General features: G+C 69.7%; 1 protein-coding gene across 11 annotated transcripts in view; it reads left to right on the top strand.

Annotated features, from left to right (window-relative positions):
- Positions 1-16540, top strand: part of MYO18A (myosin XVIIIA) — a 38650-nt gene continuing 22110 nt past the window's right edge. For 4 of the 11 annotated variants that reach the window (XM_075440007.1, XM_075439998.1, XM_075440000.1 and 1 more), the window contains exons 1-8: positions 1-63; positions 5307-6399; positions 14335-14370; positions 14988-15044; positions 15620-15707; positions 15846-15955; positions 16031-16207; positions 16321-16531. In XM_075440007.1, the coding sequence (XP_075296122.1) occupies positions 5386-6399; positions 14335-14370; positions 14988-15044; positions 15620-15707; positions 15846-15955; positions 16031-16207; positions 16321-16531 (1693 nt within the window). In that variant the 5' untranslated portion in view covers positions 1-63; positions 5307-5385. Of the gene's footprint in view, positions 64-5306; positions 6400-10062; positions 10162-11000; positions 11070-11959; positions 12016-12706; positions 13331-13514; positions 13581-13822; positions 13901-14334; positions 14371-14447; positions 14476-14987; positions 15045-15619; positions 15708-15845; positions 15956-16030; positions 16208-16320; positions 16532-16540 lie in introns of those variants that run through there. The other 7 variants (XM_075440003.1, XM_075440001.1, XM_075440004.1 and 4 more) reach the window with 5 other exon arrangements.

Raw genomic sequence — 16540 nt, 5'->3', positions numbered from 1 at the left:
CGCCGGGCCCCGGCACCGCCGCCACCGCCGCCAGCACCGGGCCCCGCTCCGCTCCGCCGCCGGGTGAGTCCCCGCCGCGCCGCCAACGCCGGTACCGGCTCCGGGGCGGGGGCACGCGCCGGGCGGGGCGGGGCCGCGTCCGCATCGCCCCCCCACCCCCACCCCCCGCCTCCCCCTCGGGAGGGCCGTGCCCGCGCGCGTGCCCGCGCCCCGCGGCATTGCACAGCCGGGGGGGCGGAGGGGGGGGGGTTGTGCTGCTGCGGGGTGCGCGCGCGCCTGGCCCGCTGTTGTCTCGCGGCGTCCCGCGCTCGTGCATCCCCCGGTGCCGTGCGGTGCGCGTGCGTGGCGGCCCCCCCGCCGTGTCACCTTCTGCACCCCCCCCCCCCTCCGCTGCGGGATGTGTTTGTGCGTGGCTCCCCCCCCTCCCCGCGCTGCACTGCAGCACCCGTGTGTTTACCGGGGGGGGGGGGGTGCACCCCGCCGGGGGTGCTGTGCGGGCAGCCCGGCCCCTGGGGTGGGCACGCACCCTTTGAGGGGGGGGACGACACAGCCAGCCCGTCCCCGCGGCGCGCCCCAGCCCCGCGTGCCCCCGCACCCGCAGCTCCCCAGGGAGAACCTGCTGCCCTGGGCCTTCCCCGCACCGGGGAGCCGCACCAGACCCCCGGGCTCACTGTTAACCGCGTCGCCCCCGGGACCCCCGGGCCCCGTTTTGGGGTGACGCGGGGGGGAGGTGGGTGGCCTTGCGGCGAGCTGCTGGGCTGGGGTGGCGGAGGCTCGCGGGGCTGTGGCCGTCACAGCGCCTGCCCGCACATTAATTTGCCTGGGGAGGAATATACAGAGCTGCGAGGGCCGGGACGCGCGTCCAGAAATAGCGTGGTTTGCAGGCGGCCTGCGAGATGCAAATCCTCTGGTCAGCGGGCGCCCGAGCCAGGCTCGGGGCAATTACGGAAAAGCGTGGGCCCGCGGCGGGTGCGCAGGGCGTGGGGCAGCCGGTGTTCCCGCACCCCGGGGCGGCCCTCGGGACCCCCACCCGTCAGCTCCCACCACCCCGCTCGCCGTCGGGAACCGAGCCTTCCCCTGGCGCCAGCGCTGGACTTTGCCCGCTGACGAGCCACGGCGCGGCGCTTCGCTGTGGGCTGGGCCGCGCCGGGGGTCAGGTTTGGGGTCAGGGATGGGTGGTGGGGACGGGGCTGCGTCCCGCCTGTCCTCTGCTCAGCTGGTTGCTAAACCATCTCCCGCTTCCGCTCCCACCCAGCAGACCTGGCAGCGATCGTCACCTCACCGCCTCTGTTTTGCAAGGACTTTCGGGCTGTTTTATCACCCGGGTTTAGGGCGAGGCGAGTGCCTGCAGCCCACGCACGCACCCTGTGCACCCTCCTGGCCTCCGCTGCCGGCCCGCGGTGACGCTTCGAAGCCAGGCTGGGTCCCCTTTGCTGCTGGACACGGGGTCCCCGCGGCGGGAGGACCCGAAATCCCGCTTTGGAGACAGCCCGGTGGCACAGCCCAGCTGTGACTCGGGTAAATCCAGGATTGTTTTCCTCCTGACGCATCCCAGCGTTGTCCGTAAGGGCAGGCAGTGCAGAGGGATTTGGAAACCCCCTGAATTTCCTTGTTCCATGGAAAACTTGTGACCGGGAAGGAGGTGAGGAGCCATCGTGCAGGTCAGCCCTTCTGCCCCGTGCGGCAGCTGCGCCGGCCGCTCGGCATCGCTGCCGGCAGCACCCGCTCCCTGGCACGGCGTCGTCCCTGCCTGGCCGGCGCAGCCGGGGTGCCGGGTGCCCCGACACGGCGTGCCCAAGGAGGTGACAGCCGCCAGCTCCTGCGCGGAAGCAGCGGGCGAGCGCGGCCCTCCCGCCAGCACCGTGGCGGGGAGCGGAGCGGGAAGGGCAGGCGACCGGGAAACTTGCGCTGCCAGTCCCTGCGCAGCGAGCGTGTCGGACGAGATGGCGTCTCGGGGCGGGAAGGAGTGGCCCGGAGTTTCAGTGAACGCCTTCCTCCCCAGCAGGGATGCGGGGGGCTCGCGGCCGTGCTGGGGGTACGAGGGGGATGTTGCATCCCCCCCCCACTCCTGCTTGGGTGGCTCAGGGAGGGCTTTGGGGCTTGGGGCCTTGTGTCCCTTTCTGCCACCTGGCCCTTGCAAGGTGACGTCTGCGGTCCCCTGCCAGCCCGGGTCCTTGCGTGCGATCGCCGGGCGCAGCCGGCGCCCACGGGCGCCTCTCCCTCCCGTCTCATGGCTCATGCACGCCGCTGCCCCGAACACGCCTGGCGATGGGTAATCCCGGAGCGAGCCCGGGCTGAGTCAGGGAGGGCGCGTTGGGTCTGATTCAGGAGCCGAGGAGACGCTCGGCAGCCGCCTCCGGCTCGCGGCGTTGGGCTGCGCCCATCCGGCATCCCCGGGTGCGTGCGTGCCGCTGGCGGGAGCCGCCTTGGGGAGAAAGGGAGCGAACCACAACGGCGTCTGATGTGGGCCGGGGACGCCGGTGCGGGGAGGATGCTGGGGCCTTCGCCGCTGGCTGCCGGCGCTGCCGGATTAGCGATGCAGATGGTAACGCTTGTTCCCCCTTTTTGTTGAGCGTACAAAGGCCGGGAGGGAGCGTGTGTGCCGGGGGAGAGAAACCGCCGAGGACAAAGAGCACGGGAGCGCGCCGGCCGCCTGCCTCCCAGCGCCTCGGCTCTAACCAGCACCTGCCCAGCTCTGTGCCCAACGGTCCTCGCCCGGACCCGGGAAGGGGTCCCGGCACCCCGTCCGTGCCATGGGGCGAGTGTGGGGTGTTGCTGGTAGCGCAGCCCTTTCTTCGTCCCCCTGGCTGTGCCGCTTCGGGGATGCTTTAGGAGTGTGGGCAGCAGGTCGAGGGAGGGTCTCCTTCCCCTCTACTCTGCCCTAGTGAGGCCCCATCTGCAGTGCTGTGTCCAGTTCTGGGCTCCCCAGTTCAAGAAAGATGAGGAGCTACTGGAGAGAGTCCAGCGGAGGGCTACGAGGATGATGAGGGGACTGGAGCATCTCTCCTCCGAGGAGAGGCTGAGGGAGCTGGGCTTGTTCAGCCTGGAGAAGAGAAGGCTGCGAGGGGACCTTAGAAATGCTGATAAATATCTGCAGGGTGGGTGTCAGGAGGACAGGGCCAGACTCTGTTCAGTGATGCCCAGCGACAGGACAAGGGGCAACGGGCACAAACTGAAACAGAGGAAGTTCCATCTGAACCCGAGGAAGAACTTCTTCCCTCTGAGGGTGACGGAGCCCTGGCCCAGGCTGCCCAGGGAGGCTGTGGAGTCTCCTTCTCTGGAGATATTCCAGCCCCGCCTGGACGCGGTGCTGTGCAGCCTGCTCTGGGTGACCCTGCTTGGGCAGGGGGTTGGACTGGGTGACCCACAGAGGTCCCTTCCAACCCCCACCATGCTGTGATTCTGTGATTCTGTGATGCCCAGGCAGCTGGGGTACCGGTGGGACGTGTCACGGTGGGGGGACGGCGATGGGCGCAGGTGGTTCCCTCCCTGCCTTTGTCTGCGCTGAGGCCCCGGCACCACCGCGGAGGAGCTGGCGGAGAGCAGCCCCCATGACGGCACCGTGGGGCCCTTTGCCGGCAGCACCTGCCGCGGGTCACGGGAAGGGGCTGTGCCGGCCCCGGGCTCAGGTCAGCAGTCGCCCCGCAGCTGGCGTTTCTGGGAGAGGAGAAGGGAGCGGGCTTGTTTTCACGCGTTTTGGGGTCCTGCCCAGCCCGCGTCCCGGCTGTGGGTCCGGGCAAAGCCCCGGGTGCTGCAGGGGAAGGCAGAGCCACGGGGCTGAGCGGTGTGGGCAGAGCCGTGGCAGCCCCTCTGGGCTTGGAGACGGCGAATGCAGCGTCCGGATGCGTGCTGCGTGCCCGACGCTGACTGCTTCCCCTCACTGCCTTGGCTGTATGGCGTGCTCGGGGCCAGCACCTCTCCCAGGCATGTGTGCTCCTGCCCCGGCCCTGCGGGGTGGCAGGGTTCAGGCAGTCCCCCGCCGTCCCCTCACCCCGTGTGGCTTTGCCAAGGGGAGCCTGGGTTCCCCGTGTGCCACTGGGTGCGTTTGGGGGCAGCAGGGACCACCTGCCCTTGTGCTGTGGTGGCCCAGGCGGCAGTGGGGATGCGGCACCGATGCTGCGCTGGAGCCGAGGTGCAGCTTGGCACGGGCATGGCATCCATGCACCCCAGGGTGCCCGCAGAGCCCACACTGCCAGCGTGGGCAGCGCTGCCCGTCCCCACGGGTTGCCCGAACCTCATCCCCGCGCCCATCGGAGAGCTCTGAAGCAGATACTTCGAACGCGGGGAGTTTTCCTGTTGTCCTTTGTGCCGAGGTTCCGTTCCTGCGCGGCTTCCTGCCCCGTTATATATAGCTGTCAGCCCGTCCCGCGCGGCGCTGCCGGCCGGCCGCTCCAGTTTGGAGTTGTTTATCCATGATGGAGGTCGAGGGGGGCTGGTGGGCACCCATTGCCCCGCGGGCAGGCGGGTCCTGTAGCAGCCCCTTGCGGGGTGATGCTGTGGGTGCCTCCTGGCGCTGGGTGCGCTTGGGGTTTTCTGAGGGGGCCGGGGTTTCTGCTGGGCCACGGTTTTGCCGCCAGCTGGGTGTTTCCTCCCCGCCGGCGCTGATGCCCGAATGAAAGAGCGACTGTTCCTAGAGGTCACCGGCAGCGTCACGAGTTGCTGTGTCGCCCTGGCTAAAATTAGACGCTTATCAGTGTTTGGGAGGGAAGTGATTTTACAGGTTCCTGTTTATTAGAGCAGCCTTCACTTCGGGCCGTGTTTCCAGCTCCCTCCCCGGTGGGGACACTGCCCGTGGGGCTGGGGCTGCGACGAGCGGCAGAGCGGCCTCTGTTTGTTCAACAAGCGGATTTTGAACCGGCGGGCGGGACGCCGGTGGAGCCGCCGCCGGCAGGGATGGGTGGTTTTGCCCAGGGAGCGTCCGCACCAGCGGGAACCGCTGCAAACGCAACCGGGATGCCTTCATCCCCTGCCTGGCCGCGCTGCTCTGAAACGGCTCCTGAGCTGCGGGAGATGCCGGGGGTCTCGCCTGCCGTCAGCCCCGGTGCTGGCACGGGGATGCTGGGGGGTGCCAGGCTGCTGGGTTTCTTTTGGGGCGTCCCTGGGGGTGCGGGGCCACCCTGGCTGCATCCCTGGGGCTTGGTGCCCAGCCAGAGCAAGGACACGATGACCAGGGTGGTCGCAGAGCCCCGTGGTGCTGCTGTCCCCAGGGAGGATGGGGACGTGGCCTGAGGCTGGGGGTGACCAGTGGGATGGAGGGGGGTGGCTGTACCACTGTCTGATGGCACCCTTGTCCGTCTGTCCTGCAGGCAGGCGGCTGTGCTGTGACCAACGCCCTGACCCCGCGCCCTGTCACGGGGGCGAGCGCGCCCCGAGCCCCCCTCCACCATGTTTAACCTGATGAAGAAGGATAAAGAGAAGGATGGGGCCCGAAAGGAGAAGAAGGAAAAGAAGGAGAAGAAGGAGCGGATGTCGGCAGCTGAGCTCAAGAGCCTGGAGGAGATGAGCATGCGCCGCGGCTTCTTCAACCTCAACCGTGCCTCCAAGCGGGACTCCAAGGCCCGCCTGGAGATCTCCAACCCCATCCCCATCAAGGTGGCCAGTGGCTCTGACCTGCACCTCACGGACATCGACTCCGACAGCAACCGGGGCAGCGTCATCCTGGACTCGGGCCACCTGAGCACGGCCAGCTCCAGCGACGATCTCAAGGTGGACGATGCCAACTTCAAGGGCTCGGTGCTGCAGCGGGCGGCCAAGTTTGGTTCGTTGGCCAAGCAGAACTCCCAGATGATCGTCAAACGCTTCTCCTTCTCCCAAAAGAGCCGGGACGAGAGCACATCGGAGACGTCCACCCCCTCCGAGCACTCGGCAGCCCCCTCCCCGCAGGTGGAGGTGCGCACGCTGGAGACCCAGCTCGCCAAGCAAGGGATCCCCCCCGGACACCCCCGCACCCCTCCCGCCAGCTCCCTGCGTGCCAGGGTGCCGGAGCTCGTTGGCAAGAGGTTCCCCGCCGAGCTGCGGCTGCCGGCCGTGGTGCCCCCCCAGCCCCCCGCCCCACGGCAGCTGGAGCTGCAGAGGCGCAACACCGGCGATTTCGGCTTCTCCCTGCGCCGCACCACCATGCTGGACCGGGCGCCCGACGGGCAGGTGTACCGGCGCGTCGTGCACTTCGCTGAACCCGGCGCCGGCACCAAAGACTTGGCGTTGGGTTTGGTGCCGGGCGACCGACTGGTGGAGATCAACGGGCGAAACGTGGAGAACAAATCCCGGGATGAGATCGTGGAGATGATCCGGCAGTCGGGAGAGACGGTGCAGCTGAAGGTGCAGCCCATCCTGGAGCTGAGCGAGCTGAGCCGCTGCTGGCTGCGGGGCGGCCAGGGGACACGCCGTGCTGCCTGGGATGTGAGTAACGCCGTCCCTGCCGCCGGGCCGGTGCCCTGGGTTCCTGCCCCTCGCCGGCGTCCTCGCGGCGGGTGTTCGGGTTGGCAGGGGCTGTGGGAACCAGCGGGCGCTGGGGCTGCTCCAGCCAGGAGCGATGCACGGGCGGGAGCAGGAGGCTGTGGCTGGGATGCAGGGGCGATGCCTGCCCATGCCCCGGGGCAGCAACGCGGCTGCAAGGGCAGGTTTGTATCAGCGCTTGCGACCCGGTACCGGTGGGTTATTGCCCCCCCAAAATGCTCGATGTGCTGCTGAGTTTGGTCTTCATCCGGCCAGAGGGGCTGCGGGAGAGCCCAGCTCTGTCTCACCCGAGGACGGTCCATCCCTGTCTGGTCCCCAAGGCGGCACGGTCCGGCAGGGAAAGGAGCTTTGCTCCTCGCTGCCGGGAAATCCCAAACGCTGCTTTGCAGGAGGGTGCTGCCTGCGCCGCTGCCCACATCAGCCTCCCCGCGTGGGGATCCCCCTCCGGGGAGCGGGGAGGGTGGTGGGGTGCGCCGGGGGATGGGAGCTGCCGACGGTGTGCGCGGGCCTGCGTGTGTGGCTGCTGCTGTATAAATAGAAACTTAATGGCTGGGTGACCCACATCTCCCGCGTGAGCTGCCTGGCTCTGCTGACCCTGCCGGGGGCCGGCTGGCGTCCCGGCGGGGACCCCCGGATGCCGACAGCCTGCCGGGCTGGCCCCCCTCCACGGTGGCAGGGGGTTGCAGCAGCGTGGCGGTGGTTTAGTTTATAACTGGGCTGGTTGAGTGTATTTCTAAGCCTGCCTTAGGGAGAGGAGGGTGCCTGTGCCCGCAGAGCAGGGTGTCTGCACCGGAGAGAGCCGCGCTGAGTGCGGCAGGGCCCCGTCCCTGCGGGGTGCTGGCTGGGACGGAGCAAGGGTGACCATGGTGAGGCCGTGGCGGTGGCCATGGTGGTGGCTGTGGGGCTCCGTGTGCTCCCCGAGCAGGCACCGGTGCTGTGGGGTGGAATCGGCGCCGAGCCGGAGCGCTGGCTTTCCGGCAGCTCCTCCCCGGAGCTCGGCAGGCATCAGCGGGCAACGCTGGCTGTGCCACCGGGATAACCCCTGGCCGGATAACCCTGGGGGGCCCATGGCCGCCGCCCTTGCTGCCGTGTGCCGGCGTGGGAGCAGCACCCGTTGGGTGCCAGCGAGGTGCTGTGTCTGCCAAGGGCATGGAGCTGTGGCTGGGAAGGGGGAAGAGGCGATGCCGGTGCCCTTGGGGCTGCGGGGGAGAGGCCGCGGCGTACGGCCTCGCGCCGGGTGCTGGCGTGGTGAGATGGCGTCAGCCGGAGGAAACCGGCTGGAGGGGTGGCGGTGACCGTGCTGGTGGCATCGTCAAGTGCAGGGTGCTGTCCCCATCGCGCGTGGGGCAGGGGTGCACCGGGGAGAGGTGCCAGGGCTGGGGAGCCGGGGCTGCGGTGGGGGTGCAGCCGGGGGTCCCTCGCTCGGCAGGGCCATGCAAGGTGCCAGCGCACAGGGAGGCCCGGCTCTCCCCCCGGCCCCGCTCAGCTCCCTGGAATGTTTCTGGTCCTAATTTAAATAAAAATGATCCTTTTTGAAACAGGAAATTATAGACATATTTTGGGCTGTTGCTCTGGAAGTCCCTCCCCGGCTGGAGCGGGGACGGTGCCGGGACTCTCCATGCTATGGGGGGTCCAACCCCCTTGGCGGGGGCCGTGCTGAGCCACCCGTGTCCCCACGGACCCGCGCCGCAGCCGGGCAGGGGCAGCACCCGCTGTGTCTCGGGGGGCTCTCGGTGCAGTGGGGTGCGCGGGGGGCTGGCACAGCGTGGCTGGGCACTGGGGACCGGGTGAAACCACCCCACCGTGTCCCAGCCCCGCTCCCGACGCGGGGCAGCCAGCCTGGCTCGGCTCCACGCTTGTATTTATTTATTTACCGGCGAAATTCCTCTGGCAGGGACCAGGCGTGCGCCGGCCTGGCAGAAATATTCCAGAAACGCCTTCGACCGCTCCAGCGCTTCGGCGGGACCACAGGCATTCGGCAGCCGCGCTGGCAGACCCTGCGTGCCGTGCTCGCCCACCGACCGCGGGCACCCTGCTCCCCGGAGGTCACCGTCCCCGGGGTGCGAGGTCACCATGCCGCGGCGTGGATGGGCGCCGGCTCTTTGCTGTGTTCCCCCGAGGCAGGGGAGACGTGGCGTGGGGGCTGCCGGAGGCAATTTCTCCATTTTTCCGTCCTTCCTCCGTAGGAAGTTCTTGGTTTGGCTCTTCTGCCCTCGCCGTGGGCACGGTGGTGCCAGGGTGCCCTGCTGTGGGGGTCCCGCGGGGGCTTGCATCCAGCGGGCTCGGCCACAGGGCCAGTGCGTCTCTGCCGAAGTTCCCGACGGAGGAACGACAGGAATCTGCTGGCCAGGCAGAAATGCCGCCATCGCTGCATGGCCGGGCTGGGGGTCCCGGTGGAGATGGCCGGCGGCAGCCGGGCTCCTCCCAGGGGGGTGGCTCCGTGCCCTGCGCTGGGGATGCTCAGACCCCCCGGGAAGGCAGGACCACGCTGAGTTGCTCGGGTCCGTGTGGGTTTGGCTCGCTGGGGTGGGCTCTTTGGGCTGGTGCCCTCGCCGAACCCAGCCCAGCTGCAGGGTGCTGCGCCGGTGACTTCGGCCATGCGCCAGCTTGCACCGAAGCCTCTCGTTCCTGCTGCCAGGGAACGTGAGCGCGACTTTTTTGCTGATTATCCAGTGGCTGCCACCAGTGCTGCCTGGGGACGCTGGTGCCACCACGTTGTGCCAGCCCTGCCAAGGGAGTTTGCCATGGCCTCTCCCAGTGAGGAGAGCAGCCGGGGCTGCCGTGCAGTGCCAGCCCGGGGCAGTGCTGCGAAACCTGGCGTTGACGTGGGCCGGGAGGAACGTGGCCCAGTGCTGGCGTCCCCGGCACGGGGATTTCCAGCCCGCTGTCAGCACAGCCCTCGCAGTCAAGCTGGGACCCCCTGCTCCCTTGGGAGTGGTTTTCGGTTTGGGGCACGTCTGTGTCCCCGGGGTTGGGCAGGGACCTGCTCAGGTGCTGGCTGGGGTCCTCACGGTGCCTGGGTGGCTGCTGCCTCTCCCCGCCGCTGGCCTCCTCCGGGGGAGCCCCCCAGCCCCGCTCCCGCTTTTTCCAGGGAGACCTTGGACCTCCAGAGGCAGCTTTGCCACAAAAGCGGCTTTAGCGGGGGGCTGCCGGGCTGGCACACGCCCGTGACGCTGGCGTTGCCTCGGGGCGGGGGGCTCCCCGTCCCCGGGAGCGTTTCGGGGGGCCGTAGTGTTCACGGCAAAGCTAAGGGAGGAGCAAGCGGTGTCAGGGCTGCACCGCCCAGCACGACGCTGGGCCCCCTGCCGCGGGACCCTGGGGTGCAGGAGCGTGCAACCCCGTCCCTCGCAGCGCAGGACCCTCCCTGGCAGCCCCCAGCCCCGCCACCGCGCTCGGCGCTGGGGTGTCTTTCCCGCTTGCCCCGGGGTGGGCGGTGGGACGGAGGCCGCGCAGTTCCCCCCGCGGCTGCCCGAGAGCCCACATCACTTCCTCCGGTGGTGACGGTGGCGGCGGCGGTGGCGGCGAGGCCCCGTGTCCCCCCCGGCGCTCCCCCCGCCTGCTGCGCGCGCCGGCGGGCCCCTCGCATTCCTTGGCTATTTTTAGGGTGGCCCTATCAGCCCAGCTGTCCCGGCTGCCTCCCCGCACGCCTCTCCCACCGCGCTCGCCACGGTGGAAACCCCGCTCCCGGCTCACCCCAACCCTGCGGTAAGCTGGGGACCCCCGGCATGGCCGGCACGGCATGGGGGAACACGAGGGGGGCACGTGGGGCCAGTCCCGGCACCGGGGTCGGGGGGCCGCGAGGCTGAGCCCACCCCTGGGGTGCTTTGGTGGCCGGGGGCTGTTTCTTGCAGCCCCCTCAGGGACCTCGGTCCTCTCCGGGGACCTTCGGGGTGCTGCCAGGCTGCGTGGAGGGGGGAGCGCCGTGGGCAGAGGGTCTGGGGGCTCTGACCCACGGGCATGTTTGTCTCTGGACCCCCTGTGCCCATGCTCCGGGCGTCGGTGTTTCACACTATGGTCATGGGGGGGGACAGGGCTCTGCGCCCTGCCCGGCCCTGGGAGGGGGATTTCTCCCCTGGGAGGGGGATTTCTCCCCGACGGCCCCGGGTTGGGGAGCGCGGTGCCAGCCGGGGCGGTGGGTGCTGCCGGGGCTGCCCAGCCGCTGGCACAGGGTCAGGCTCAGAATAAACCCCGGCTGCCAGGGCGAGCTGGGTGCCCAGGGCAGAAAATATCCCTTCTCTCACCCTGGCATTTGCTTACCGCAGCCCGCCCAGGGGGGAAACTGAGGCACGGTCCTGCGGCCTGACTAAAGGGGCTTTTTTTGCACAATGAGTTTTGTTGGGTCTCAGCCCGGCCACCTGCCTGTCCCCAGAGCCCTTTCCTATAGGCGCTGCCTGTTTGTACGCTGAGCAGGGCCGGGTGGGCTCAGACCCCATTCCTGAGGTTCCTGGGCTCCCAGGGCCGGCGGGGAAGGGCACGTGCTCGTACACGGTGCCGTGGTTTGGCGTGCCGGCCCCGGCCCGTCTCACCTCTTCCTCTCTTCCCAGCCAGCGCTGCGGCTCCATGAGACATCGCCATGGCGTTTTCATCCCGGTTTGCGTTCTGGGAGCAGAAGGGAAGTCTCTCGCACGTTTTCCTGCGCCCCGCGTTCGGGTCACGCTGCCGCATGCTGCTGTCCGGCTCCCCCAGTTTGCCCAGTGCCAGCACCGTGTTCGGAGCGGTGCTCCCAGCCTCTCACTGCGCTGAGCAAAGGGGGAGCTGCCCCGCGCCCCACCGCAGCGTGGCTGCGGTCACCGGCGCGGTCACGCATGCGATTACTAACGCCATCACTAACGACTGCTTCGCCAGTGGCGGGTGCAGCCCCTAACTCGGTGTGAGCCACCTCGGTGCCAGCCCCGAGCGCTTGCGGGAGCTGTGCGATGGCGATTCGGGGAGCGTTGCCCGCGGGGTGAGCCACGTCCTGCCACCAAGGTGCCACGGCCGAGCCCTGGAGCTCGGAGGCACGGCCTGGGGGGGTTTGGCTGCCCGCCTTCCCCCCAGCCCCCTGGTCGCCCTGCTCGGCAGGGAGCTGGCACGGCCCACGGTGTGGCTGCCGCAGAGATGAGCTGGTGACACTTAAAACGTGCGGTGACGCCCGGCGGGGTGACACGCAGGAAGGCGCGTGGGGTGCGGCGACGGGGCTCTGCGTACCGGCTCGTTCGCCGGCTGCACACGACGAGGGGGCCGGGGACGAGCAGCCAGAGCGCGTTCCTCTCCCGCCTTTGGGGTTTGCCGTAGCCGGGGCGCATCGCTGTGCTTCTACCCCCCCCCCACTTTTTTTGGCCGCAGGGAAGCCTGGAAGGACACACGTCCTCATCCCTGGGGCTGCTGCGGGCTGCAAACAGGGGCTGTTTCATGCCGCAGCCTCCTGCCCCCCTGGCATGGAGTCGTGGTGCCGGCGGCTTTTCCGGCAGCGAGGCCCCGCGGCGGGCTGAAACGCGCTCCTCTTGTTTGTCTGACCCTCAGGTCAAGGACGAGGACAAATCCTTAGCTGTGAAAAGACCCGGGAAGGAGGATGGGGCTGTAAGTGTCGCGGGGCATGGGCAGGGTGGAGCTGTGTCGGGGATGGGGCTCGTCCTCAGTCGTGGACAGACCCTGTGCCAGGACCTGGGGGCATCACGGAGGGTCGTGGGCTCAGCACCCCCCTGCACCCTCCCGGTCCCTGGAAGCGCTGGTGGCAGCTCCAGGGCAGCGTGTGGAGGGCGGTGGGTGTTTTTGGCAGGGATGCCCTGCTGTCAACACCCAGTGATCTCTCCCTGTCTGTCTCCCCGGGGCTTGTCCCTGTCCTGCAGACCCCAGTGGGACGGTGGGTTCGTGCCCACCCTGCGGTTACAGCACCGGCTCCCGCTCTGCCCACCGAAGCCGCTGGTGGAGAAAACCTTGCGGCTTGCTCTGCATGTTGCGGAGAGGCTGCCGGTGCCTGAGCACTGAATTTTACCCCCGTACCAGCAGCCTGAGGGTTGGTGGGTCCCTGGCTGCCAGGGCTGGAGCAGTCGCCATTGCTCCCTGCCCCGGAGTCAGGTGGGGTTCTGGCAGTCGGCTGGGGAAGGGGACTGGGTGCTGTGTCCGCTGGTGCCGGGGTCTGGCCGGGAGCTGTGCTCCTGCGGCAGGGCACGAAGCCCCGGGCACCACCGTGTCCCAAGCAGAGGGTGCTTGCGGTAGCAGGCACCGTGCCGCTGGACGTCCGCTCACACCAGTGTCGTTGTGGCTGCAGCCAGAGAGCCCGAAGGATGCGGCGTCTGCGCCCCTGAATCCTGAGCGCCCAAATCCTGAGCCCTCGAAGAGCCCTGAGCCGGTGCTGAACGGGGCGGCGGTGAATGGTCTGGAGGGCCCCGGTGCGGGCAGCGAGGCGCAGGGGGACGACGGGCAGGGGCTGTCCCGGCGCAGGGTGGTCCGCGTGGTGCGCAAGGTGGTGCGCAAGGTCCTGCCGGGGGAAGACGCCGGCAGCGCCAAGGAGCCGGGGCGAGACGCCAAGTCTCCCGAGCCAGTGCCACCCCCCCGGAAGGATGACACTGGCCGTCCCGCCGTCCCGGCTCCCCCCGCCCCGCCGCCTCCCCCCGTCGTGCCAGCAGCCCCCGCCAAGCCAGAGCCCAAGGATGAGATCTCAGCGGGGCTCAAAACCCTCATGGCGAAGGGCAGAACCAAAGAGCACCGGCCGCGGCTCCGGCCGGGGGACAGGCGGGAGGAGAAGTCCCCCGAGCCGGCCGGGGGGGACGCGAAGCCGTCCCTGTCCCCGAGCACCAAAGCCAAGCCGGAGCCACCAGTGCAGCCTCTGGGAGGGAAAGCGGAGCCGGCAAAGGCGTCCGCTCCGAAACCCACTGCCCTGGAGAGGCACAAGGTACCGGTGTGTGCGCGGCGGGGGATGCTCTAACATGGCGGCACGGCGTGGTGTGAGCTCACCCGCATGGCTTGCAGTGGTTTTGGGGTGTGCGGTGCCGGGCGGGGTCACTTGTCGGGGCAGTTGTGTGCACTGCGGCCGCCCGGTGACGCTGCCCCTTGTCTCCCTCCTGGCTCGTGTGGAGAAGAAGCTCCAGCCTGGCGAGAAGCGGCCGACCCCCGCGAAAACCGCCCCGGCTCTGCCCCAGCAGGTGTGTGGGAGCGGGGACCCGGGTCCCTGGGCTCTGTGGGTGCCCACCGGTACCCCGGCTGTGCCAGCCTCAGTGCCCCCGGGTCTGTGCCAGCCTTTGCCCCGGTACCCGCCTCGAACGCTGGTGGGCTGCAGGGCCCAGAAAGACTTTGCGATAGTCCCTGGCGTGCCGCCGGCGCGGGCTGCAGTGCCAGCGGGGGCTGCGGGGCGGCCGGCCCGGTGCTAACGGTGCTCTGCCTCCAGGCTGCCCCTGGCCCCGCGCCCCGGCTGAGCCCGTCGGAGGAGGCACAGCGCCGGCTGGAGAGGATCTTCACCGCTGCTGTAATGCCAGGGACGCTGGCACTCACATGCCGCTCGCCCGGGGACGGGGACGGGTGGGCAGCGCGTGGCCGCCCCGGCCGTGCCGTGTGCTCCACACGGGGTGGTGGTACTCCTGTGCCTGGCCACCAGCCCCGTGGTCCTTCTTGGAGTGGCACCGGCCGCGGGGGACGGATGATTGAGGCTGCCGGTGGGTTTGGTGTTGCTGCCGGGACCAGCGTGCCCGGCCGTGGGGAGCTCTGATGCCCAGCAGCCCCCACTGGCAGCATCCCCGTGGCAGCCCGGGCACGGCTGCCCGTGGCTGGGAGGATGCCCGGGGTGCCGTGGGGGTCGTGGCCATGCCGGGGCCCTTTGGCGCGTGGCGGTGCTGCTGCTGCTGCTCTCTGCCTCTCACCCCCTCTATTCTCCTTTCTCTCCTCCTTCCTCGCTGCCGTTAGCTGGACCCCGCCGCCTCCGCCTCGGCACCCAGCCAGGTACCGTACCCCCGTCCTCAGGAGCCCTCTGCCTCCGCCGGCGACCCCCCGCCGTCCTCTGTCTGCCTCTGGGCTGGCGTCTGCGCCCGCGCCGTGTGCTGGAGCGTAAGGCTTTCCCCATCCCGCCCCGCTCCGTGGGCTGCTGCGTTGCCCGCGGGGCCGGAGGGTGCCTCACCCCAGCGGGGCCGTGCCGGGGAGCCGGGCGTCCCAGGAGGGTGCTCTCGGTGGAGGGGGCACAGCTGGGGCGGGCAGGGGTGCTGAGCAGGGTGCAAAGGGGCAGAGCACCCAGCGTAGGCAGGACGTATGTCTTGTGCCGAAGCAGCCTTGGGCTGTGGTGCTGGCAGAGCTCTCAGCGGCTCGGCACAGTGTCCCCCAGCCCTGGGGCTTTGGCAGCACGGCCTCGTGGCCAGTGTCCTTCCCGGCTCTGTGTGTCCCCAGCGCCGTGCTGGACCTGCCAGTCTGCTGGCCACCACAGTGGCCGTGGCACTGGGAGCGCCCACAGGGTTTGGCACGGCGGCGCTTTGCCCCGGCTTGCTTCCCCCCGCCGCGTTCTGGGCTGTCTGCGGGGCAGAGGTTCCCCCTTCTCGCCTTCACCCCCCGTCTCTCGGCCTCGCCAGGGTCAAGCGGACGATGCCCCGGCAGCTCCCTTTGGCCCCGTCCCTGCGGCAGCTCAGGTTTGGCTTTGGGGCTCGCCCTGCTCCCGGGTGGCAGGGACGTCCCCGCTGTGCCGGCCGTGCCAGCGCAGCATTTCCCACGCCGCGGTACTCCGCCGTCACTGTGCCGTGTCCTGTGTCCCTCCGTGAAGTCCCTGCAGCGTGTCCTGTGTCCCCACAGCGTGCCCCTGCCCCGTGTCCCCGCAGCATGTCCCATGGCCCCGCAGCATGCCCGGTGTCCCTGCGTGCCGGCACGTGGCTGGCGTGGCTGCCCGCTCTCTGGGCTGCGGTTTGGGAGCTTGGGCCCCCCAGGCTTGCCCGAGGTGGCCGTGGTGAACGCACTTGCTGTGACTTCATGTCTGCCCCGAGCCATGGCAGGGCCTGGGTGGTCTCCACAGCCCCGAGCCCACTGGGATCCCCAGGAGCAATGGGCAAGCTGGGCACACGTGCTGGGAGGGTGTGGGGCTTGCGGAGGGTGGCTGTGGCTGCCTGGCTTGTGGCCCCGTGGCCAGGTAGCCCTGCCTCCTCCATCCCCGGGGCTGTGGGGAGGAGATGAGGTGGGGACCATGACCACCCCACATCCCGCTGTCCCGCAGGCCAAGACGGAGGAGCAGATAGCGGCTGAGGAGGCCTGGTACGAGACCGAGAAGGTGTGGCTGGTGCACAGGGATGGCTTCTCCTTGGGTGAGTCAGGGCTCAGCCCGGTGCCGCTGGGACACGGGGTGCCCCATCCTCCCTGTGGCACAGCGAGGCCCCCAACCTGGCTGGTGTCCCGGGGGGGCTGCTGGCACGGCCCCGCTGAGCACCCCGTGCCCCTCGCAGGCAGCCAGCTGCGGCCGGAGGAGGGCAACCCCCTGCCCGAGGGCAAGGTGAAGGTGAAGCTGGACCACGACGGAGCCATCCTGGAGGTGGAGGAGGACGATGTGGAGAAGGTAGGGCCACGGGGTGGGGGACGGCGGGGCAGACCCCCGTTCCTCGCCTGATGCCCCCCTCCACCTTGCTGCCAGGCGAACCCCCCTTCCTGCGACCGCGCAGAGGACCTCGCCAGCCTCCTCTACCTCAACGAGTCCAGCGTGCTGCACACGCTGCGGCAGCGCTACGGCGGCAACCTCCTGCACACCTACGCCGGCCCCAGCATGGTCATCATCAACCCGCTGAGCTCCCCTTCCATGTACTCCGAGAAGGTGACCTCGCTGCCTGGGGGCGGACACCGGGTGGCTGGGAGCTGTGCCACCGCGCAGAGGGAGCGGGTGGGGGTGGCAGGGTGCTGACGCTCGCCCGCTCCCCTCCCCCTCAGGTCATGCACATGTTCAAAGGGTGCCGGAGGGAGGACACGTCCCCGCACATCTACGCGGTGGCCCAGGCCGCCTACCGCAGCATGCTGATGAGCCGCCAGGACCAGGCGGTCGTGCTGCTGGGCGCCAGCGGCAGCGGCAAAACCACCAACTGCCAGCACCTCGTCCAGTACCTGGCCACCATCGCCGGCAGCACCGGCAAGGTCTTCTCCGGTGAGTCCG

Source organism: Opisthocomus hoazin, chromosome 20, assembly GCF_030867145.1.
Source record: "Opisthocomus hoazin isolate bOpiHoa1 chromosome 20, bOpiHoa1.hap1, whole genome shotgun sequence".
NCBI lineage: Eukaryota > Metazoa > Chordata > Aves > Opisthocomiformes > Opisthocomidae > Opisthocomus > Opisthocomus hoazin.
Note: the sequence above shows the minus strand (reverse complement) of the source record. Positions and strands in the feature narration are given on the sequence as shown.